At 39.8% G+C, this 26,384-nt stretch overlaps 1 protein-coding gene across 1 annotated transcript; it reads right to left on the bottom strand.

Moving 5' to 3' along the window:
• Positions 1-2,099: 2,099 nt before the first annotated feature.
• On the bottom strand, positions 2,100-26,285 carry LOC115196563 (mucin-5AC-like). Its single transcript, XM_029757398.1, has 29 exons — positions 26,132-26,285; positions 25,938-26,000; positions 25,608-25,810; positions 25,340-25,407; positions 24,581-24,695; positions 21,413-21,503; positions 21,093-21,196; positions 20,711-20,927; positions 20,237-20,362; positions 18,900-19,017; positions 18,504-18,642; positions 16,832-16,939; positions 16,405-16,474; positions 16,003-16,140; positions 15,567-15,731; positions 13,898-13,992; positions 13,500-13,626; positions 12,848-12,951; positions 12,299-12,450; positions 12,073-12,122; positions 11,853-11,953; positions 9,592-9,743; positions 9,356-9,494; positions 9,091-9,198; positions 5,469-5,648; positions 5,090-5,329; positions 2,622-2,778; positions 2,335-2,463; positions 2,100-2,177 (listed from the first exon to the last, which is right to left on the bottom strand). The coding sequence occupies exons 1-29, from the start codon at positions 26,199-26,201 to the stop codon at positions 2,164-2,166; spliced, it is 3,543 nt and encodes a 1,180-aa protein (XP_029613258.1). The 5' UTR covers positions 26,202-26,285; the 3' UTR covers positions 2,100-2,163.
• Between the last annotated feature and the right edge of the window lie 99 nt (positions 26,286-26,384).

Genomic DNA, 26,384 nt, shown 5'->3' with positions numbered 1-26,384 from the left:
TTGCATTCAACATTTTGACCTAGTTCGGCCAAAGGAACATTGATGTTTTCTTTGGATCTGCATTCTACTTCCTGAGGTTGGCTACAAATATCAATACCAGATTTCCTTATATTTTCTATGGTTTCATAATCTCCTCCTTTTTCTATAGTAGGATAGTAACTGTCAATCCAGTCTGACCAATCACAGACAGTCTTGATCAGGCAGTGTGGAGTAGTAGTGGGTAAAGTGGTTGTTGGTGAAGTAGGAGTTGTTGTGGGGGTAGTGGTAGGGGTTGTTGTGGGGGTAGTGGTAGGGGTTGTTGTGGGGGTAGTGGTAGGGGTTGTTGTGGGGGTAGTGGTAGGGGTTGTTGTGGGGGTAGTGGTAGGGGTTGTTGTGGGGGTAGTGGTAGGGGTTGTTGTGGGGGTAGGGGTTGTTGTGGGGGTAGTGGTAGGGGTTGTTGTGGGGGTAGGGGTAGGGGTTGTTGTGGGGGTAGTGGTAGGGGTTGTTGTGGGGGTAGTGGTAGGAGTTGTTGTGGGGGTAGTGGTAGGGGTTGTTGTGGGGGTAGTGGTAGGGGTTGTTGTGGGGGTAGTGGTAGTGGTTGTTGTGGGGGTAGTGGTAGGGGTTGTTGTGGGGGTAGTGGTAGGGGTTGTTGTGGGGGTAGTGGTAGGGGTTGTTGTGGGGGTAGTGGTAGGGGTTGTTGTGGGGGTAGTGGTAGGGGTTGTTGTGGGGGTAGTGGTAGGGGTTGTTGTGGGGGTAGTAGTAGAGGTTGTTGTGGGGGTAGTGGTAGGGGTTGTTGTGGGGGTAGTGGTAGGGGTTGTTGTGGGGGTAGGGGTTGTTGTGGGGGTAGTGGTAGGGGTTGTTGTGGGGGTAGTGGTTGTTGTGGGGGTAGTGGTAGGGGTTGTTGTGGGGGTAGTGGTTGTTGTGGGGGTAGTGGTAGGGGTTGTTGTGGGGGTAGTGGTTGTTGTGGGGGTAGTGGTAGGGGTTGTTGTGGGGGTAGGGGTAGTTGTTGTGTAGGTGGTAGGGGTTGTTGTGGGGGTAGTGGTAGGGGTTGTTGTGGGGGTAGTGGTAGGGGTTGTTGTGGGGGTAGTGGTAGGGGTTGTTGTGGGGGTAGGGGTTGTTGTGGGGGTAGTGGTAGGGGTTGTTGTGGGGGTAGTGGTAGGGGTTGTGTAGGTGGTAGGGGTTGTTTTGGGGGTAGTGGTAGGAGTTGAGAAAACAAATACTGTTGTGGTCGGTGCTTGAGTGGATATCTGTGTTGTTGTAACACTTGGTGTAGTTGGTGGAGTTGTGGTGCTGGGACAGTGGTTCATAATCCGGACAATGGTTCCGTTCTCTTTGCAGGTGGCAGTAATACAGGTCTCATCACCGTCAGATGTGTGATATATGGTCGCTCCATACGGGTATGTTCTGCCGTCGTATAAACAATAGCAAGCTGCAATAGGATTTTCACAGGGAACACAAGTTATTATCATGTAATCATCTTGTTATGTTACCTTCTTGGTAATAATGTAGGCTAATGTTTCAGTTTGTAGTGGTTTTCCTTACCTTGGACATCATAGCTGCATCTGACCTTAGTTGATGAGCAACGACTAGAAAAAGAAAGAAGGTTACAGTACCTTTCAAAGTCAAATAAAATATTAAGAGCTGTTTGTTATGAAGTACAAAACAATGTTATATGTTATATTCACAATAAGGAATAAACAGGAGAAATCACAACATGGTTTTAACAGGTCAAATCCCAAGAAGGTATTAACAGGTCAAAACACAATAAAGTTTTAACAGGTCAAAACACAATCTTTGAAAAGCAAAATCAATTGAATGGTAGGAAAACCTCTTTGTAGGGGGACTATTGACATTGCCTTATCTCACCAGAAATACAGGCTACCTTGAACTTATACCAACCATATTAAATCCTATGTAATGTAAATACAGTATCTATGTATATATCAAAATGTTGATCTGAAAACATACCATTTCTGACAATTCTCCTTGGAAGGTATAACCTCTCCCTCGCTGTAATGAGTTCCATCTCCATCGTAGCAACCACAGTCCACCATATGGACACACGTCATGGAACTTTCTTCCAAATAAGGCTTGGCCGAAGGACATTTTGGATAGCAACCTTTAAGATATAAACAGTCCATTTAATCCAGAACACCTGCACAGATTAGATCATCCTCATGGTATCTAGTTCACCAAAGCTGTAATGGATATGATATTTCAATATTTGTATTTCGTTTTCAGTATAAATGGACAAGGGAGGGAATTACATATTTTATACTGTACATTTGTTTAACAACTTGGAATGTAAATTGTCAAAATCAAACGACCAAGCTGTTATGAAGGGCTATTAGTTACCTTCCAGTGCAGGGATCTGACTGGAGCATGTTCCTGAGGGATTCTTGCAGGTCTTCATACATGGATATCCACACGGATTATAATGCCACTCACACTCACCAATAGGGTTGTAGAAATCACAGAACAGAGCTGGTGAAATTAAAAACATGTCACATTTTAACCAGGGTCCCAAAAGAGGATTGATTGAAAAGTTACACGTACAAATCATAAATTAGAATTTTGTCCCTATAGCAAAACAATCCCAGCTATCCATCAATCAATTGTCCCACTCAAAGCAAATGACTCACGGCAGATGTCTGGTGTTCTCCACTTGATACAAGCCCCTGCCTCATTACAGGCCTGGGCGTAGGCTGCTACAGCTGTACAGAAACACTCGCAGTCTCCCCCAGTGTCACAGGCACACGAGTCCCTCACACAGGCATCATGGAATGGCGTGGGGTCCACCTTTTAGGAAGATGCATTAAGCCACCATTTATTTATTCAATGCATTTCTCAGCTTGTTAAACAGACTACAGATGAACTATTGACGATGATTATTATTGGGTTGGATGGTTGACTTTATGTTTTGTTTTCTGTTTCAGTACTACTTTTGATGTTGGCTGTTGTCTTTTATGGTGACTGTGTGGACATTCACATGATAATTGACAAACCAATTTTATTAGAAAGATTGTAATTTTTCCATCATGCAACTCTGCTTGTCATTGTGTGGCCTTATAGAAAACCTGTTAGCCCAAGACTGTGCCACAAAATTATCGGTTGTTATAAATTCCACTGTTATTATGACCCTGAAGCTGTGAGGTAAATTAACTCTTGTTGCTGCCTTAACCAATATTCTTGTACTTGCGCACTTCCACTTTGGCTGCGTTTACACAGGCAGTCCAATTCAGATCTTTTACCAATAATTTTCATATTTAATACCTATCTGATCTTGTCCTTAATGTGTAAACAGCAAACAAAAAACACATGGAATCTGATCTTTTGAGGTCTGATTTATACCACTTCCATATGTGGATCTCAATCCTGATTCAAATCCTATTCTCCATGTGATCTCTGTCTGGATGCTCAGATCTGATGCTTTTGCTCTGTGTTTGTTTTGCACATGACCTGCCATTACCATGACAACCTGCCATTACCATGACAACCTGCCACTACCATGACAACCTGCCAGTACCATGACAACCACCCCAAAATGTAAAGGACAGGAAATGAGCATTGCATCGGTATGCTTCTTCAGAGCCTACAAGAGTGTGAATGAACCAATCTGATATGGGCCACATGTAAAACTAAGCGTGGACAGTCAGAAAAAAATATTGGCTATAAAAAGAAAATCAGTATTAGGTTGTTAGGAAATGTAAATAAGGCCTTTAAGGCCTAGATTCAATCCATGTTATAGTGCAATTGAGCCAACAAATGCAGCGTTTACCATGAATGTGGTCTCCACGAACACGGAAATATAGCTTTTTAAAGGTGGATAGCTGAAAAGGGAATCTAGCCCTTTTAGAGTTGAGCCCTCAGTCTCCTGACTCACATCTCAGGTCCATATTTATATTGCAGATGAACTTTTCTACTACCTATACTGCAGTAACGTGCAGAGAGGTCAGTGGCTGGGTAACAACTGGTTATTATCAAAGCCAGATTTACTCACAAATAAACCTTGATGAAGGCCAAGTTCCCCATACAACAGATAGCTCCAACAACCAGAGTGATTTAGGCTATTAATCCTTAAAAAGAGTATATTGACGCACCTGTGTGTCCATCTAATTAACATCATTAAAAAATCCAGATCACAATCTGTCAATTTAAGCTAGAGATATCAGGTTTTTGCCTGGCCTGCTTCTCAATCCTACATCGGCCTTCCACATCTGCGGTGAACGGTGGCTGAGCTATAGACCACGATACGTCCCAAAAATCTGTCTTTTCACAGAAACGTCTGTAGCGCCCAAATGGTTTGGCCTAGAAACTGTTATGAAAGGGGAGACTCCTGTGAACAAGATGGTGGAAGAAACCCATACAAACGAATGGAAGTATGGAGGTAGCTTTGTGGCAACAAAAATAAGGGGTTAAATATGTCCCCCCAAAAAAGTTTATTCCTGAGCTTTCTTAAATCTCCTAGATATACGACAGATACTTTAAAATCATATTCGTTATGATTTATTTTTGACTGTCTTTTTTGCCATTTATGAATGTGTTGTTACGGCCTGTAGTAGTAAATGCCAAATTCAATATTTTAAATGTTTTCTTTCTCATATATGTATTTTTGAAACATAAAGGGGTCCTAAAATTATAAATGAAATATTTAAATTATCAATGGTATCTTAAACAATTCCATATGTAATCCCCCCCAACTACTTAGACTTTTACGAGAAAATTACAATTTTCACCAAACGTAAATACCAATGTACCCAAGATACATAAGCGATAGCCTCTGTTCAGCTTGTTTTAACCTGCCGACTGCATGTATCTGCTGTACTGTCTATTGAATGAACCTGCTGTACTGTCTATTGAATGTATTGGCTGTAGTCTCTATTGAATGTTTCTGCTGTAGTCTCTATTGAATGTATCTGCTGTACTGTCTATTGAATGTATCTGCTCTACTCTCTATTGAATGTGTAGGTTACGCAAATGAAAGTATTTATACGTGTGTCTTTTTGTCTTGGTTTATATCAGCTGCACTACGTCAACTTCCTAACAACGTCGGTTGGTATGGCAATAAAGTATTGAATCTATATTGAATAGTATCTGCTGTGTACTGTACCTGTGAGTGGCAGGCTGAGAAAACCTTACTGGTGATGATGCTGCAGCGTTTCAGAGACCAGGACTGCCTGTATGATCTTAAAGTGCATGGGTTTTTTATGACATCAGCATTGGGGCAACTGGGTGACACTTTCCAGCTGTTCCCAAACTCCAGAGCTTCAACAACCACTTCCTGGTTTCTGGACGTGAAGTCATTCTTTCCATTACCGTCGTAGTTTCCACACAGACCACACACTCTGCCCTGGAAGAAAATTAAACATTTAAAAAGAATAACTTGAAGTAGCTAATAAAACAATTTAAAAAAATGGTATGCCAATGCAATTGCTAAACAAAGATACAGTGCAATCACTGGTTCAAAATGTCCTATTCTAGTCACTCACCTGGAAGGTAGAGCTGAGTTTGATGAACAGGCTATTCTTCTTATCCCACATGAGGATCAGGCCATTTTCAGCCTCAACAACAACATAGAGACCGATAGAGTGGACCTGGTATGGCACGTCTACCCCGTTCTCTTGTTTGATCACTTTTACAGATTCATCTGCTAGTATGATCTCATTTCTCTGAAAGAAAGATACAGAAAGTGTTCATTGCTAATGTAGACAGGTTTACACTGTGGTGGTGCTGGGTTTATACTGTGGTGGTGCTGGGTTTATACTGTGGTGGTGCTGGGTTTATACTGTGGTGGTGCTGGGTTTACACTGTGGTGGTGCTGGGTTTATACTGTGGTGGTGCTGGGTTTACACTGTGGTGGTGCTGGGTTTACACTGTGGTGGTGCTGGGTTTATACTGTGGTGGTGCTGGGTTTACACTGTGGTGGTGCTGGGTTTACACTGTGGTGGTGCTGGGTTTATACTGTGTTGGTGGTGCTGGGTTTACACTGTGGTGGTGCTGGGTTTACACTGTGGTGGTGCTGGGTTTATACTGTGGTGGTGCTGGGTTTACACTGTGGTGGTGCTGGGTTTACACTGTGGTGGTGCTGGGTTTATACTGTGGTGGTGCTGGGTTTATACTGTGGTGGTGCTGGGTTTACACTGTGGTGGTGCTGGGCTTATACTGTGGTGGTGCTGGGTTTATACTGTGGTGGTGCTGGGTTTATACTGTGGTGGTGCTGGGATTTACACTATCCAGGGTTACACTGTGGTGGTGCTGGGATTTACATTATCCAGGGTTACACTATGGTGGTGCTGGGCTTATACTGTTGTGGTGCTGGGTTTATACTGTGGTGGTGCTGGGATTTACACTATCCAGGGTTACACTGTGGTGGTGATGGGTTTTACACTATTCAGTTTGTACAGATACCACATGACGATTTGAAATTCTACTGTCCAAATACATAGCTAACCCTAACCCAAATACATAGCTAACCCTAACCCTAATACATAGCTAACCCTAACCCTAATACATAGCTAACCCTAACCCAAATACATAGCTAACCCTAACCCAAATACATAGCTAACCCTAACACTAATACATAGCTAACACTAACCCAAATACATAGCTAACCCTAACCCTAATACATAGCTAACCCTAACAATAACCCTAATACATAGCTAGCCCTAACCCTAATAAATAGCTAACATTAACCCACAATACATAGCTAACCCTAACCCTAATACATAGCTAACCCTAAACCAAATACATAGCTAACCCTAACCCTAATACATAGCTAACACTAGCCCAAAATACATAGCTAACCCTAACCCAAATACATAGCTAACCCTAACCCAAATACATAGCTAACCCTAACCCTAATACATAGCTAATACTAACCCTAATACATAGCTAACCTTAACCCAAATACATAGCTAACATTAACCCTAATACAAAGCTAACCCTAACCCTAACCCAAATACATAGCTAACCCTAACTCAGATACATAGCTAACCCTAACCCAGTTACATACCTAACCCTAACCCTAATACATAGCTAACCCTAACCCTAATACATAGCTAACCCTAACTCAAATACATAGCTAACCCTAACCCAGTTACATAGCTAACCCTAACCCAAATACATAGCTAACCCTAACACTAACCCAAATACATAGCTAACCCTAACTCAGATACATAGCTAACCCTAACCCTAATACATAGCTAACCCTAACCCTAACCCAAATACATAGCTAACCCTAACCCTAATACATAGCTAACACTAACCCTAATACATAGCTAATCCTAACCCGAATACATAGCTAACACTAACCCTAATACATAGCTAACCCTAGCCCTAATACATAGCTAACCCTAACCCTAACCCAAATACATAGCTAACCCTAACCCTAATACATAGCTAACCCTAAACCAAATACATAGCTAACCCTAACCCTAATACATAGCTAACACTAACCAAAAAACATAGCTCACCCTAATACATAGCTAACCCTAATACATAGCTAACCCTAAGCCTAACCCAAATACATAGCTAACCCTAACCCTAATACATAGCTAACCCTAACCCTAATACATAGCTAACACTAACCCTAATACATAGCTAACCCGAAGCTTATACATAGCCAAACCTAACCCAAATACATAGCTAACACTAACCCAAATACATAGTTAACCCTAACGCTAATATATAGCTAACCCTAACCCTAATACATAGCTAACCCTAACCCAAATACATAGCTAACCATAACCCAAATACATAGCTAACACTAACCCTAATACATAGCTAACACTAACCCAAATACATAGCTAACCCTAACCCTAATACATAGCTAACCCTAACAATAACCCTGATACATAGCTAACCCTAACCCTAATACATAGCTAACACTAACCCACAATACATAGCTAACCCTAACCCTAATACATAGCTAACCCTAACCCAAATACATAGCTAACCCTAACCCTAATACATAGCTAACACTAGCCCAAATTACATAGCTAACCCTAACCCAAATACATATCTAACCCTAACACAAATACATAGCTAACCCTAACCCTAATACAAAGCTAATACTAACCCTAATACATAGCTAACCTTAACCCAAATACATAGCTAACATTAACCCTAATACAAAAATAACCCTAACCCTAACCCAAATACATAGCTAACACTAACCCAAATACATAGCTAACCCTAACCCTAATACATAGCTAACCCTAACAATAACCCTGATACATAGCTAACCCTAACCCTAATACATAGCTAACACTAACCCACAATACATAGCTAACCCTAACCCTAATACATAGCTAACCCTAACCCTAATACATAGCTAACCCTAACTCAAATACATAGCTAACCCTAACCCAGTTACATAGCTAACCCTAACCCAAATACATAGCTAACCCTAACCCTAACCCAAATACATAGCTAACCCTAACTCAGATACATAGCTAACCCTAACCCTAATACATAGCTAACCCTAACCCTAACACATCGCTAACCCTAACCCTAATACATAGCTAACCCTAACCCTAACCCAAATACATAGCTAACCCTAACCCTAATACATAGCTAACCGTTACCCAAATACATAGCTAACCCTAACCCTAATACAGAGCTAACCCTAATACATAGCTAACCCTAATACATAGCTAACCCTAACCCTAATACATAGCTAACCCTAATACATAGCTAACCCTAACCCAAATACATAGCTAACCCTAATACATAGCTAACCCTAACCCAAATACATAGCTAACCCTAATACATAGCTAACCCTAATACATAGCTAACCCTAGCCCTAATACATAGCTAACCCTAACCCTAATACATAGCTAACCCTAACCCTAATACATAGCTAACCCTAATACATAGGGGTGATGTTTGTGCTGCTATTAAATCTGCCCGACAATAATTCTAAGCAGACACTCCGTCAGACAGCCCTGTCAATCTGCTAACAAAACGTATGGGGGGACGAGATAAGTGCATCCAGAGTTCAGCATGCAATTCCCATCACAGTCACCGGTGTCGACATTGTATCAAATGTCCAGACTTGTCCATTGTACCTTTAATGTATTTATGAAGCCGTTTATAACCAGTAGTTCCTACCCCCAAGAAGAGCTTGATGGTCTTGGAACAGGTGGTGCCGGTGGTTCCACAGGGAATGTTCTCTGTGATCACTCTAAAGGTACCGTTTGGATTGTTGCTGCAGTAGTCCTGCAGGATGTATTAAAATACACAGTCAGAAAACCTTGTCCTCTTAGTTGTCTTTACTTCATCTTAATCATAAATAGAAAATTTGTGCATCATACATAAAGTAGGGGTTTTATTAAAATACAAATAAAATCAGAAATACAAATGATTAATGCCCTACCTGAGTAAGAGTGTATTCACAATCTCCATTGAAAGTGAACCTTTTCTCATCAAAAGTGATGAAATGCCCATCTCCATATATGGCACACATCCCATCACACTCCTTATTGGTACACTGCCATTTTCTGCCTTCGCAGGTGCTACAATGATGCAAACATAATCACATGGCAAGATTTTAGAGGGAAGCATTTGACATATCCAAAGAAGAAGAAGAAGAGTGATAGAAGTTGATTTTACCAGGTATTGCAGTCTACTTTGAGCACATGTCCAGGTTGGTAGTAGACTCCATTGTGAGAACAGGGACATAGGTCTTCCTTGATGCATCCTCCGTTTCCATCAGACAGCAGACCATCAGGACATACACAGCCCGACACACACTCTGAACTGATCTATAACACACAATGAAATAGGGAAGGACTGACATGAATTTAAGTTGGGCATTATGTGCCTGTATGTCCCTCCACCCTCCAGGGTATAATATGTGGACATTATGTGCCTGTATGTCCCTCCACCCTCCAGGGTATAAGATGTAGATATTATGTGTCTGTATGTCCCTCCACCCTCCAGGGTATAAGATGTGGATATTATGTGCCTGTATGTCCCTCCACCCTCCAAGGCATAAGATGAAAGTTTGGATCCTGGGCATAGCTATGTCTAAGGTAATAAATCATTTGATCAATCTGACACTGTGTAAAAATAACATTGTCCTTGTATGTTTTTATTGACGTGTTGTAAGGTATGTTTTTATTAAAATGTTGTAAGGCATGTTTTTATTAACGTGTTGTAAGGCATGTTTTTATTGACGTGTTGTAAGGCATGTTTTTATTAACGTGTTGTAAGGCATGTTTTTATTAAAATGTTGTAAGGCATGTTTTTATTAACGTGTTGTAATGCATGTTTTTATTGACGTGTTGTAAGGCATGTTTTTATTAACGTGTTGTAAGGCATGTTTTTATTGACGTGTTGTAAGGCATGTTTTTATTAACGTGTTGTAAGGCATGTTTTTATTAACATGTTGTAAGGCATGTTTTTATTAACGTGTTGTAAGGCATGTTTTTATTAACGTGTTGTAAGGCATGTTTTTATTAACGTGTTGTAATGCATGTTATTATTAACGTGTTGTAAGGCATGTTTTTATTAACGTGTTGTAAGGCATGTTTTTATTAACCTGTCTGGGCTAGGTGGCAGTATTTTCACGGCCGGATGGAAAACGTACGCAATTTAAACAGGTTAGTACTCTGGCCCAGGAACTAGAATATGCATATTATTAGTAGATTTGGATAGAAAACACTCTGAAGTTTCTAAAACTGTTTGAATGGTGTCTGTGAGTATAACAGAACGCATATGGCAGGCAAAAACCTGAGAATAATTCAAGCAGGAAGTGGAAAGTCTGAGAATTGTAGATCTTCTTTTGATTCTCTATCAACACCCCACAGGCATGTTTTAATTAACGTGTTGTAAGGCATGTTTTAATTAACATGAAGTAAGGCATGTTTTTATTAACGTGTTGTAAGGCATGTTTTTATTAACGTGTTGTAAGGCATGTTTTTATTGACGTGTTGTAAGGCATGTTTTTATTGACGTGTTGTAAGGCATGTTTTTATTAACGTGTTGTAAGGCATGTTTTTATTAACGTGTTGTAAGGCATGTTTTTATTAACGTGTTGTAAGGCATGTTTTTATTAACGTGTTGTAATGTATGTTTTTATTAACGTGTTGTAAGGCATGTTTTTATTAACGTGTTGTAAGGCATGTTTTTATTGACGTGTTGTAAGGCATGTTTTTATTAATGTGTTGTAAGGCATGTTTTAATTAACATGTAGTAAGGCATGTTTTTATTAACGTGTTGTAAGGCATGTTTTTATTAACGTGTTGTAAGGCATGTTTTTATTGACGTGTTGTAAGGCATGTTTTTATTGACGTGTTGTAAGGCATGTTTTTATTAACGCGTTGTAAGGCATGTTTTTATTAACGTGTTGTAAGGCATGTTTTTATTAACGTGTTGTAAGGCATGTTTTTATTAACGTGTTGTAATGCATGTTTTTATTAACGTGTTGTAAGGCATGTTTTTATTAGCATGTTGTAAGGCATGTTTTTATTGACGTGTTGTAAGGCATGTTTTTATTAACGTGTTGTAAGGCATGTTTTCATTGACGTGTTGTAAGGCATGTTTTTATTAAAACGTGTTGTAAGGCATGTTTTTATTAGCATGTTGTAAGGCATGTTTTTATTAACGTGTTGTAAGGCATGTTTTCATTAACGTGTTGTAAGGCATGTTTTAATTAACGTGTTGTAAGGCATGTTTTTATTAGCATGTTGTAAGGCATGTTTTTATTAACGTGTTGTAAGGCATGTTTTCATTAACGTGTTGTAAGGCATGTTTTTATTGACGTGTTGTAAGGAATGTTTTTATTAACGTGTTGTAAGGCATGTTTTTATTAGCATGTTGTAAGGCATGTTTTTAACGTGTTGTAAGGCATGTCCCATTTGTAGACTTACACAGTGACTGTCTAGTGTTTGACAGCTCTTCTGACACTCTGAGCCCTTGGCTCCGGGCCCTGCACTTGAACAGTTGAAGAAACCCATTGGTTCTTCACAGGCTGTAGGGAACAAAAGTAGGCTTTATAGGTTTGTAGGGACTAAAGTACAGAGTCTTGGTTGTGAAGTGATTTGCTGTATTTGGCAAATAAAGATGTGTTCTGAATTTCAGAGTACTCACATAATTGTTTTGGTTCTCCAGCACAGCTTAATTTCCCTTGTCTGCAAGAGCTGGGTGGTTAAGAGGGATACAAGAGGAGGGGGTTAAGCATGGTTTAACATGCCTCTTGAAGTAAACCAAGACTTCAGAAGAAGACAGTCGATTTCTAAATATTTTAGTAGACCCACAACAGAGAAAACCATCAGAGTTTCAGAGATTTTCTTTCACATGCCAACCAAGTCCTCACCAAGTAACCCCATAGATCCTTGTGATCTCTCCAGGGGGTACTACTGTGCCTCCATGGTAGCAGGAGCAGCGTGAGGCAGGGACACACTCTCCCTGGTCGTTCAGGTAGGTTCCCTCGGCACAGCCACAGCCGTCCACAGACACATGGTCTAACTGTTCAATTAAATTAAAAATGTTTTATCCATGATGGGAAATTACTTTGGGCTTGCCTCCAACAACAACATCCACAACAACAAGAAGATAAAAGACAACAACAACAACAACAACAACAACAAAGACAACAACAACATCCACAACAACAAGAAGATACAAGACAACAACAACAACAATAACAAAGACAACAACAACATCCACAACAACAAGAAGATACAAGACAACAACAACTACAACATACACAACAGCAACAACAAGACAACAACAACATACGCAACAACAACAAAACAGCAACAACAAGAAAACGACAACAAGACATTAATAAAATGAATAATAATAACAATAATAATATTAAATAAATAATATTAATAGAAATGAGATGTCCATGTAAATGTACCTGGCAGGTAAAGTCTGGCTGGCTCAGTGAACGACAGGTGCGGTCACAGCTGGTCATGGTGTAGTCATAGACCATCGTGTCAGGGCAGCTAGAGGAGTACTTCCCTGTGGAAAACAGTATGGTGATTCAACATTTAATTTACATGTTTGGGGTTTTTTGTTTTTAAATAAGAGGGTAAACCCTGAACACCGTGGGTAAATAGGAGGGTAAACCCTGAACACCATGGGTAAATAGGAGGGTAAACCCTGAACACCGTGGGTAAATAGGAGGGTAAACCCTGGACACCGTGGGTAAATAGGAGGGTAAACCCTGGGCACTGTGGGTAAATAGGAGGGTAAACCCTGGACACCGTGGGTAAATAGGAGGGCAAACCCTGGACACCGTGGGTAAATAGGAGGGTAAACCCTGGATACCGTGGGTTAATAGGAGGGTAAACCCTGGACACCGTGGGTTAATAGGAGGGTAAACCCTGGACACCGTGGGTTAATAGGAGGGTAAACCCTGAACACCGTGGGTTAATAGGAGGGGAAACCCTGGACACCGTAGGTAAATAGGAGGGTAAACCCTGGAGACTGTGGGTTAATAGAAGGGGAAACCCTTCTTTAATTAATAAATAAATAATTAAATTCAGTGTCTCTGATGTTTATCTTACCACAGGTGGTGTTTCTCCATCCACTGAGCAGGACGCCTGCAGCAGCACATGCATGGACGTAGGAGGAGACCGCAGCACACATGCACTCCTCACTCCTCTCACAGTTACAGCTGTCATATAGGCAGATCTATAGGGAGAGAAGAAGAAACAGAAGAAGAAGAAGGTTCAGTTATGAGATGTGTTAATGAAGAAAACTACTGTTTTCTGAAATCACACACAAGCACAGGACAATAGTATTATAGAAATCTGATTAGATGTTTTGAGATAAATTAAATTAATATTATATCATTTTGATATAGAACTTCTTAAATGATTGTTTAAAAATATATATATTCTTAGAGCTTTGGGATAACTCTGTAGTTAAAGAGCATTTGACAAATTAAAATCATCATACTTACTTCCTTGTAGTAATTTGGGTCGATCTCAGTGTGGCATTGGGAAAATATTCCTGCACGATCTGACAGCATCGAGCACCAGTGCTTGGCATATCTCTCTGTAAAACATTTTAGCAACATTTCACAAAGTACAAAGAGTTTTTATCTAGGCTTTACTGTGCATCTCAGTAGACATACGCAAGTGTAATCCCCAATAAGTATTCCAAGGCTCTGATAAAGGCTCTCTATGCCGAAACATTATGAAACAATTTAAATGGTTAGTTAGAAAATAAACTCAGATCTATGAACAGAGTGATCCTTTTTCTATGACTATTTGGATAGAAAACACTGACGTTTCTAAAACTGTTTGAATGATGTCTGTGAGTATAACAGAACTCATATAGCAGGCAAAAACCTGAGAAAAATCCAACCAGGAAGTGTGGAAATCTGAGGCTTGTGGTTTTTCAAGTGATTCCCTATCCAGTACACAGTGACTTAGGGTTCATTTTGTACTTCCTAAGGCTTCCACTAGATGTCAACAGTCTTTAGAACGTTGTTTCATGCTTCTACTGTGAATATGGAGCGAACAAGAGGGCCTGGAGTCAGATGAGCGAGAAATGACATGAGCTCAGAGGTGCACGCTCACGTGAGTGTGAGCTGTGTTCCTTTTCTTTTCTGAAGACATTGGAATTGTCCGGTTGTAATATTACTAAAGATTTATGTTAAAAACGTCCTAAAGATTGATGCTATACATCGTTTGACATATTTCTACGAATGTAAATAGAACTTTTTTGGACTTTTCGTCGTAACATTATCGCGCGCTTCCTGCATTTGGAGTAGTGGACTGAACACGCGAACAAAAAAGAGGGATTTGGACATAAATGATGGACTTTATTGAACAAAACAAACATTTATTGTGGACATGGGATTCCTGAGTGCATTCTGATGAAGATCATCAAAGGTAAGTGAATATTTATAATATTTATAAGTTTTATTGACTCCACAAAATGACGAGTTTGGTTTTGTGTCTGAACGCTGTACTCAGATTATTGCAAAGTGTGCTTTTGCTGTAAAGTTTTTTTGAAATCTGACACAGCGGTTGCATTAAGGAGAAGTGTATCTATAATTCTTTGAATGACAGTTTAATATTTTATCAACGTTTATGATGAGTATTTCTGTAAATTGATGTGCTCATTCATCGGAAGTTTTGGGAGGCAAAACATTTCTGAACATTACACGCCAATGTAAAATGGGGTTTTTGGATATAAATATGAACTTTATCGAGCAAAACATACATGTATTGTGTAACATGAAGTCCTATAAGTGCCATCTGATGAAGATCATCAAAGGTTAGTGATTAATTTTAGCTGTATTTCTGGTTTTTGTGACGCCTCTCCTTGCTTGGAAAATGGCTGTGTGGTTTTTCTTGTCAAGGTGATGTCCTAACATAATCTAATGCTATGCTTTCGCCGTAAAGCCTTTTTGAAATCAGACACTGTGGTTGGATTAACGAGAACATTATCTTTAAAATGGTGTATAGTACTTGTATGTGTGAGAAAATTGAATGATGAGATTTTTGTTGTTTTGAATTTGGCGCCCTGCTATTTCACTGGCTGTTGAATAGTGTGTCCCGCAGGTGGGACGGTCACGTCCCACATACCCCAGAGAGGTTATAAAGAGGTTGAAGGAGTACCATTCTCTACACTCAGACTGCATGGGATCTCAAAGCTCTGTGCCACATCAGGACAGCTTGCTTTGTTCTTCCACGTGTTGGCGAATGTCACAGCGGTTCCTTCCACAAGTCCATTGATGGTTCTGAAGTCATCAGCTTGGACGCTGTTAAAGTCTCCGCAAAGACCTGGATAAGAGATACAAAACATTATAACAGGTGGTTTGAACTAACATTGACTGAAGATGCAATGCATCAAGTATCATTAGTTTATTAATAATTGTTTCAGGTGAGGTCTGACCGAACCCCTCAAACAAGTGGTATAGTGACACACGTTACAATAACAATAGTTTGATAACCAATCAGCTTTTATAATAATAATAATGCATGAGATTATTATTATAGACCCAAAAACGCTTATCTTTTCACAAAGACGTTAAATGAACAGAGAGAAACATACCCTGGGTTTTTTCTTTGTGTGAACTGCTAGCTACGATGTAGACCTGCATTATAGGTGTTATCTGCACCTCTAGTCGGAGCCCATAAGAGGTATGCACGACGATGTAGAACGTAGAGGGCTGAAAGATCTTTACATCCGCTGTGGAAAATATACACAAGTTCTAGTCACAATCTGGTTTAGCATGAACTTTTAGCTCCCACTTCCCTATTGTGGGATGCTTATGGTGTTACATGCTGCTAGACAAGGAAAGAAAGACGATAAAAAGAGACAACTTCTGGTACAGTACGTTCTGCACGGAAGGGTTACAAACATACGTTTATACTGATTATTAACTACCAAAAAATAGACAGATATCACATTTCTGTATCTCTTTTCTCAAGCAGCCATCAATCAGTCACTCACCCATGAAAAGCGGCAACTGAGAAAACATCTTGTCGACAAAAACCCTTCCACTGGCCTCGATGACGATAATCTGCAAGTGACAAATTACAACTTGAATAAAAACGACTCCCCAGGTGATAAGGAGTGTGGAACACGGTTGGAGTCAATTCCAGTCAATTCAGAGAGTAAACCTAATTCCAATTCCAAATGTTCCTCACTGAAAAAACAATGAAGAGCATTGGAATTGGAATTTCAGTGGACTGCCTGAACTGACTGGAATTTAAATGGAATTTACTCCAACCCTGAAGTGGTGATACGAGTCACTGACAGCAGCAGAAGTCTCAACATTGAGTTTTTTTCCCCTGAACATATACAACATGGTTTGATGTTGATATATTTTAATATGACACTATCAGGTGGGTGTGTCACTGCAGAAAGGCTAACTTACCATGGACTCTGGAGTCACCAGGGTTACAGATCTTAGGCAGGTCTCAATGTCTGTCTTCCCACATTTCACTATGTCACCCAGGACTGTGAAAGCAGTCTTGTTGGTTTGCTGGGGACAATTGGTACACGGTATGACAGAAAAAGTTATGGAATGATAGTAAAGTTAAGGCATGACAGTAAGGATAAGGGAACACGTTTTTTGTAACACACTACTTACTACTTGCCTACTTTCGGTTCTAGGGAATTACAGTTCCTTCAGGAAGTATTCACACCCCTTGACTTATTCCACATGTTGTTGTGTTACAGCCTGAATTTAAAATGTATTAAATATATGTTTTTTCACACAATACCCAATAATGACAAAGTGAAAACATGTTTTTAGAAACTTTTGCTAATTTATTGAAAATGAAATACAGAAATATCTTATTTACATTAGTATTCATCCCCTGAGTCAATACATGTTAGAATCACCTTTGGCGGTGATTACAGCTGTGTGTGTTTCTGGGTAAGTTTCTAAGAGATTTGCACTCCTGGATTGTACACTATTTGCAATTATTTATTTTTGTACATTCTTCAAGCTCTGTCAAGTTGGATGTTGATCATTGATAGACAGCGATTTTCAAGTCTTGCCATAGATTTTAAAACTGATTTATGTTCAAACTGTAACTAGGCCACTCAGGAACATTCAATATCATCTTGGTAAGCAACTCCAGTGTATACTTGGCCTTGTGTTTTAGGTTATCGTCCAACTGAATGGTGAATTTGTCTCCCAGTGTCTGATGGAAAGCAGACTGAACTAGGTTTCCTCTAGGATTTTGTCTGTGCTTAACTCCATTCTGTTTATCTTTTATCCTGAAAAGCTCCCCAGTCTTTAACGATTACAAGCATACTCATAACATGAAGCAGCCATAACATGATGCAGCCACCACAATGCTTGAAAATATGAAGAGTGGTACTCAGTAATGTCTTGTATTGTATTTGTGTCACGTCCTGACCAGTATAAGGGGTTATTTGTTAATGTAGTTTGGTCAGGACGTGGCAGGGGTGTTTGTTTAGAGTGTTTCGGGGTTTGTTGGGCTATGTTCATATTTAAGAGGGGTGTTTGTTTAGAGTGTTTCCGGGTTTGTTGGGCTATGTTCTTTGTTAGTCTATTTCTATGTTAGTTCTAGTATGTCTATTTCTATGTGATGTTTATTGGGTGGACCTTCAATAGGAGGCAGCTGCTCCTCGTTGCTTCTAATTGAAGGTCCTATTTAAGAGGGGTGTGGGTAGTTGTTCCTTGTTTAGTGTTTGTTACACAACAAAATGTGGAAAATTTCAAGGGGTGTAAATACCTTCTGAAGGCACTGTACATTATGATTGAACTTGATTGAAAAGTCTGATGTTATTTATGAGATTAATATGGATAGTGATAGCAATGGTATCTATAAGCACCTCCAATGCAAGTGGCTGCCAGCTGTCAGCCGCAACCGATGCTTGATGTGGCCCGTTCGTGGGCCAGTACATGTTCGCTAGCGAGTTAGGAGTTAAGTCTACTAAACATACAGTACGTGTCAGCATGGAGTCATATTACTGCCAACTGACATGGAATCTGAATTGAATCACTGTGAATTTGTATGAAAAAAATCACACTTTTATTCAGTATTTCTCCATACAGTAGGTTAGATCCCTACCTTGGACAGGACATATGAGCAGTCTCCATGGAAGGTGTAGGTTTTCCCATCGTAGGTGGTGATGTGGGAACCTCCCACTATGGAGCAGGTAGCTGGGCAATCTAGATCCACACAACTCCACTGGCCTTGGATACAGGTACTAACGGAGAGAGACAGTCAGTTTAGCTTCAACACACCTGGCTCAACACATCCAGTTTAGCCTCAACACATCCAGCTCAACACAGCCAGTTTAGCCTCAACACATCCAGCTCAACACAGTCAGTTTAGCTTCAACACATCCAGCTCATCACAATGCAGCTCTCAACACATCCAGTTTAGCTTCAACACATCCAGCTCAACACATCCACCTCAACACACACAATAATTCAGTGTATATAAACACAATGCAGCTCTTACCATTCATGGCATGTTCTTGAGAATGATTGTCCAGGCTGGTAAGATTGTCCGTTGTGGAGACAAGAGCACTGGTTCACAGCTACACAGCCTTTATGAGTGATGTCATCAAACACAGTTCCTATGAGAAAGGCATTCAACACATTTAGTCACCTGATCCCGTAAATTACATTCAATACATTACATTTAGTCACCTGATCCCATGAATTACAATTAATACATTACATTTAGTCATCTGATCCCATAAATTACATTAAATATATTTAGTCACCTGATCCCATAAATGACATTCAATGAATTTAGTACTTCCTTATCTCATAAAATACATTGATCCATGTAGTTCAGTATATTAATTACTACGGGACATCTGTTGCAGAACTTTTGTCAAATAATGAAATCTCCAGTCCTACAATAAGGCTACTCTTCCAATCTATGTAACCTTTAACCTGTTACTGGTTTAAAGAGCCACATAACTGATATCAGGGTTTATACAGCCTTCCTGGTTTAAATAGCCACATAACTGATATCAGGGTTTTATACAGCCTTCCTGGTTTAAAGAGCCACATAAGTGATATCAGGGTTTTATACAGTCTTCCTGGTTTAAATAGCCACATAACTGATATCAGGGTTTTATACAGCCTTCCTGGTTTAAACGGCCACATAACTGATATCAGGGTTTTATACAGCCTTCCTGGTTTAAACGGCCACATAACTGATATCAGGGTTTTATACAGTCTTCCTGATTTAAATAGCCACATAACCATTATGAGTTTTAATACAGTCTTCCTGGTTTAAAATCCAGGGATGTGGACTCCAGTCATGTTGCAACTTGAGACTTGACAAAAAGTAAAACACTTCCCACTATACTTTGACTTGAGCATCTATGACTCGTAATTTAACTTGGACTTGAGCTGTATGACTCGATTTGTCATCTTGCGCATGTAAACCTGTCTGGGGGAGGGGGGGGGGGTGCAGTTTGTAAAATGTGGGGCCAAAATCACTGAACTTTACTTGGTACTTACCCACTATTACTTGGGACTTGACTCTTAACTCGAAAAATAAGACTTGAGACTTGCTTAGGACTTGAAAAATTGAGACTTGGTTTCATCTCTGTTAAAATCAGTGAGTGTGCAGTACCGGCAGAGCAGAAGCATCCGTCGGTGAGATTGCATTTGTTTATTTTTAATGCTACTTTAAAATAGTTATATAGCTGACATATGATGTTGTATTCAGCTACTTTAAAATAGTTACACAGCTGACATATGATGTTGTAGTCGGCTACTTTAAAATAGTTACATAGCTGACATATAATGTTGTATTCAGTAAATGAGTACATGTACCAGCAGGGCAGAAGCATCCGTCAGTGCAGTGTTCCTCACAATGCTGGTTCCTCTTTGGGTTGGTGCAGGTATCAGTGCAGGGACTACCACACTCCTGGTACTGCATGCTTAAAGGACACGTCTTCACTGCTCAACACAGACAAATAACCCTGGTCACAAATCTGTTTCTGAGTCTTCATTAGTTCACATTTTCACATATTCTTCTATTGAAATCATTGGAAGACTAAGTGAAAATTGGGATTTGCTCCTCAGTTTTCAGTCACATAAATGTAAATACTAGCATGTCAAAGAAGAAAACACAATAGGTTACCTAAGGCAAAGCATTATTGCATGTCAAAAGTGTTTACTTTGAGTTACAACAAAGCTCTGGCTGAGGATTTTTTTCCCCTCCCACATCAAAACTACCAACAGAGAAATACAAACAAACAATCCAAAATAAAAACAAAAAGGATTAAAAAAAAAAGATTCCCTTACTGCAGAACTGGTCGGTCTTCCACTCTTGGGGTTTCCCCCCTGCGTGAGCACACTGGCGGGAGTACTCTGACATGGTGGGGCAGGCGCAGGCACTGCTGCTGCTGTTGCCACAGTGACACATGTCTTCTGCACAGGCCTTGATGAAGGAGTCTGTGGCAATCAGGTCCTTACAGCTACTGAAGGCAAGACTGGTGAGAAGCTGCTCACAAAGTTCGGTCTGAAAGGATGAAGAACAAGAAGAATTACTAAAGACAACATAGAGGGATTATGTATTGATCAAATGTCAGCCATGATGATGTTGATATTTTAAACTAACAGTCATGTTTAAATGTAATGAATTAGAAATCTTAAATGTTCAGCTCAGATCTAGGCTTGTAAATACCTGTTCTTCACACTGCTCAGTGTGACCAGGGATTTCTGTACAGGTCTCTGTTGGGCCATTCATCTTCCAAATATCACCATAGTCGATTGTCTTCAGATGATCATCTGTAGGAAAATAAACATAGTTTTATCTTACCTGTTATTTCCCCTAACAAACAGTCTCTGTCATCATGTGTTTTGTGTTTTTGATAACCCTTTCTTAAAATGGTACCTTGAAAAATACTTTATAACCCCTTCCTAACCCATAGATTGAACCTATACATTCATAAACAGAACAGGAGCGTAATCCGCCCCTCTAAGACATTTGGTGATTTTGTTTACCATTCCTAATGAACTCGTTGTAAATCTGGACTCCGTTGAAGTCTCCACACAGCCCACAAGTCTGATTCTGGAACTTTGAGTCCAGCTCCACCTATAAAACCAATGGAAGATAACTGAGGGTTAATGCATCGCAAATATGTACATTTCACATACAGCTAGCTGGCCATGCAGCTACAGCAGTTTATATGTACTGAAATTTCACATGCTTCATCTGTTCTAGCCTGGGTACCAGTCTGTTTATGCTAACATTCCAATCCTGGTTCTAGCCTGGGTACCAGTCTGTTTATGCTAACATTCCACTACTTGTTCTAGCCTGGGAACCAGTCTGTTTATGCTAACATTCCACTCCTTGTTCTAGCCTGGGTACCAGTCTGTTTATGCTAACATTCCACTCCTTGTTCTAGCCTGGGTACCAGTCTGTTTATGCTAACATTCCACTACTTGTACCTGTGTTACAAGCATTTCGCTACTTCCACAATAATATCTGTTAAATATGTGTATGCGACCAGTAGGATTTGATTTGATATACCTATGTTTGGCATATGATGCTGAGTACAAGGAGTGGGATGTGAGCACAAAACAGGCATTGTGTTTCAGGTTAGGTATGTACAGATAGAATCAACACAGAGCATTAGGCTACCTAAAACAAATACAAATGTGTGCCCAGGACTTTGCTAATATTGTTTAATGTTTAATGTATTGTATACCCAAGTGGTTATTCATTAAAGTGAATTATGTGGATTAGGGATCATGTCTACAATATATCTACAATAGGAAACCTGTTTCACTGTAGTTTTATTCTGGTCTGACATGAAACGGATAGGATCTAACAACAATACCAAATACATTCACTGTATGAATCTTCCCAACTATTTGTTTCTCCGTTTTAATAATCAGGATTCTACTTTTTGTTGGTTTGTGTTCTATAAACATCTGAAAGGGGAGGTGTCTTACAATCCCCTCTGTTTTTACCTCTCCTGTACATGCACTCTTCCCTTTAAAACCTTTTAAACTCTCATCATGTTGTTAAAACCTTTTAAACTCTCATCATGTTGTTAAAACCTTTTAAACTCTCATCATGTTGTTAAAACCTTTTAAACTCTCATCATGTTGTTAAAACCTTTTAAACTCTCATCATTTGTTAAAACCTTTTAAACTCTCATCATGTTTTGTATTTTCTTGCGTGCATTTAGAATAATAATAAAATGAAGCATCATATTCATGATGTTTTCCTCATTAAATTGAATGTGAGTTGTCTGAAAACTGGTCTGTCTGCTGTGCAAATATGTTTCAGTCTGAGGTTATGATGTTTGAGTACACTGGGATTATTTACATACACACGAAGGGGAACGATGATACCTACAGTATTTACTCACAACAATGTCAATAGATATTGAGACAATATCGTGACTTCTGATCTAATCACACTCTGGAACTGATTAAACTAATACGTTCTTCCATACTGTCCCCACCAAATGGCACCCTATACCCTATATAGTACACGACTTTCAACAAGAGCCTTATGGGCCCTAATCCAAAGTAGTGCACTGTAAAGGGAATAGGGTGCCATTTAGGACAACGCTTTTCTGAGTTTTTTCACTGAAGCCTAGATGATGAAAGGGGTTGGTGGAGGAAGTACATTGTTCCACATCTTTGATTGGAGCAAAGACTATTCTAATATCACTTTACCTGCCAATCTGTGGCCCTACTAAAGAGACCACAACTGTTGGAATGATCATTGATGTTCCCAACAGTTCCTCTAACACTGATGTTCCCAACAGTTCCTCTAACACTGATATTCCCAACAGTTCCTCTAACACTGATGTTCCCAACAGTTCCTCTAACACTGATGTTCCCAACAGTTCCTCTAACACTGATGTTCCCAACAGTTCCTCTATCACTGATGTTCCCAACAGTTCCTCTAACACTGATGTTCCCAACAGTTCCTCTATCACTGATGTTCCCAACAGTTCCTCTAACGCTGATGTTCCCAACAGTTCCTCTATCACTGATGTTCCCAACAGTTCCTCTAACACTGATGTTCCCAACAGTTCCTCTAACACTGATGTTCCCAACAGTTCCTCTAACACTGATGTTCCCAACAGTTCCTCTAACACTGATGTTCCCAACAGTTCCTCTAAAACTGATGTTCCCAACAGTTCCTCTAACACTGATGTTCCCAACAGTTCCTCTAACACTGATATTCCCAACAGTTCCTCTAACACTGATGTTCCCAACAGTTCCTCTAACACTGATGTTCCCAACAGTTCCTCTAACACTGATGTTCCCAACAGTTCCTCTAACACGGATGTTCCCAACAGTTCCTCTATCACTGATGTTCCCAACAGTTCCTCTAACACTGATGTTCCCAACAGTTCCTCTAACACTGATGTTCCCAACAGTTCCTCTAACACTGATGTTCCCAACAGTTCCTCTAACACTGATGTTCCCAACAGTTCCTCTAACACTGATATTCCCAACAGTTCCTCTAACACTGATGTTCCCAACAGTTCCTCTAACACTGATGTTCCCAACAGTTCCTCTAACACTGATGTTCCCAACAGTTCCTCTAACACTGATGTTCCCAACAGTTCCTCTATCACTGATGTTCCCAACAGTTCCTCTAACACTGATGTTCCCAACAGTTCCTCTAACACTGATGTTCCCAACAGTTCCTCTAACACTGATGTTCCCAACAGTTCCTCTAACACTGATGTTCCCAACAGTTCCTCTATCACTGATGTTCCCAACAGTTCCTCTAACACTGATGTTCCCATCAGTTCCACTAACACTGATGTTCCCAACAGTTCCTCTAACACGGATGTTCCCAACAGTTCCTCTAACACTGATGTTCCCAACAGTTCCTCTAACACTGATGTTCCCAACAGTTCCTCTAACACTGATGTTCCCAACAGTTCCTCTAACACTGATGTTCCCAACAGTTCCTCTAACACTGATGTTCTCAACAGTCACTAGCTAACTACAGACCGTTTTCATCAGGACCAGAATATTGCAGAAAAGCATCACATTTACATTTGACATTTAGCAGACACTCTCATCCAGACCGATTTAAAATCAGTGTATTGAACCAAAGCAGGTGAAACAACCACATATCACTGTAGTGTAACAGAAGACATTTGGAAATGAGAAAGCATACTGAACACATACCCAGAGGGAATCATCTTCATTCCACATGACGACTAACCCCAGCTTGGCTGTGATCTTCACATACGAAACAGTCCTCTCAATGAAGATGTTAAACTGACCAAATGGTATGGTGACCCTAGGGGGACAAAACAAAACAATCAGAGAGGAGAGTCGGTATTTCAACAAGGGTCGAAATTGTCCTTTAAAGTATTTTCTTTGTATTTTTCTTCCTCCCCTATTGAGACTGTACTAGGTAAACATGTCTGTATACATTAGGATTTCATCAAATGGAATTTCAGTTTGATAACGTTCATCTGTAAATGCACATCAACTAAACTTCAGAATATGAGTTTTACCTCTGAATGCTGTACAATGAATTATTTTAGATCGCTGATGAACTCACTGTTGCTCGTTGAAACTGACATTATGTAGATTATGTTAAAACAGCAAAAAGTTGATCTCAAGATGAGTTAAATGATGATGCAGCACTGCATCCATTTTTTTTTAATTCTGAATTTTACCTCAAGTCTTCATACAAAAGTAGCAACTGAAGTGAAAAATAAAATACTTTCCATTCTTTTTTCCCCTTACATTTGATAAATGCAAGTGGACAAAACTAAAAAAAGATTGATCTCTGAATAAAATGAATCCCATTGGATGTAGTAAAGTGATAACAAACCCCCGTATCATTTGCTTTCTGTATTACTATTTATTGTACACATCTAAGAGCCAATGGTTTTACACATCTGAGATCCATTGTTGACTAGACTGGGAACTCACTTTAATCCGTTGACGCTGATGTTACCGTTGGCCAGCTCCACGAAGGTTCCATCCAGCTTCAAAGAAACCTTAATAATAACAACAGTAGGACATTTTATTTGACAGACGCCTTTCAGGACCCTCAAGGTCACCTTACATTAAGATCATAGAGCATTAAACACAATTAATCAATAGTGAAATTTAAAACAATTAATCAATAGTGAAATTTAAAAACAATTAATCAACAGTGAAATTTTAAAATAATAAACGACTGATCACAAAGGAATACCTTGGTGATGGTGGGCAGCCCATCTACCTCCCCGCGCTGCAGCTGAATGTTAAAGGCCTCGTAGCCACTGCTGCTCTTACACAACGACGACAGCACGTAGTTACAGGTGTAGGGCAGCTGGAAGAAGTCTCCATCGTAGGTTTTGTAGTGGTAGTTACCCCATGTGCTGCAGACCTGCCCATTATGAGCTGGACTCACTCCTGCTGCATGGGGGGAAATGTACAGTATAGTTGCACCATCCATCTCTGAATATAAGATGTATAATATAACAGCACAGTAGAATATAGATATTTGAATATTAGGTGACATATATTCAACAACACAAATTACCTGATAAGATTTGCAGTTTGGCATCATATAGACTCCCAATGGAAGTCCTATCTGGAATCATAACTGGAAATAGACAGGGAACAAGTCTTATTTTGCTTCTAATCCAGCTCTTCTTTAGTTCCTAAACTATGCTACATGGGTTATCCTAAAGTGATAAATTGTATTTCATCATATCTTGTCTTGTCTTTTTTTACCAGTGTTAGAATGTGCAGCAGATAGTCCGAAGACGAGAGCGATCCACGGCTTCACCCATTGGAGTGCCATGATGGTTCTTCTAACGAGTCCTCCTGGTCCACCTGAACAGGTACTCTTCCTGTTCCTACTGATACTGTGAGGCACCAGTTGCCTGCTTTTAAACTACTACACTCAAGGAAGTACCTTGATGATGCTGGGATAGTTGATTCTGTATCTAAGGAGGGGACTGATCAAACTTTAGGTGTTAGCATT

This window comes from Salmo trutta, chromosome 7 (assembly GCF_901001165.1).
Source record: "Salmo trutta chromosome 7, fSalTru1.1, whole genome shotgun sequence".
In the NCBI taxonomy this organism is placed as follows: Eukaryota; Metazoa; Chordata; class Actinopteri; order Salmoniformes; family Salmonidae; genus Salmo; species Salmo trutta.
This window is presented reverse-complemented; position numbering and strand designations above follow the sequence as displayed.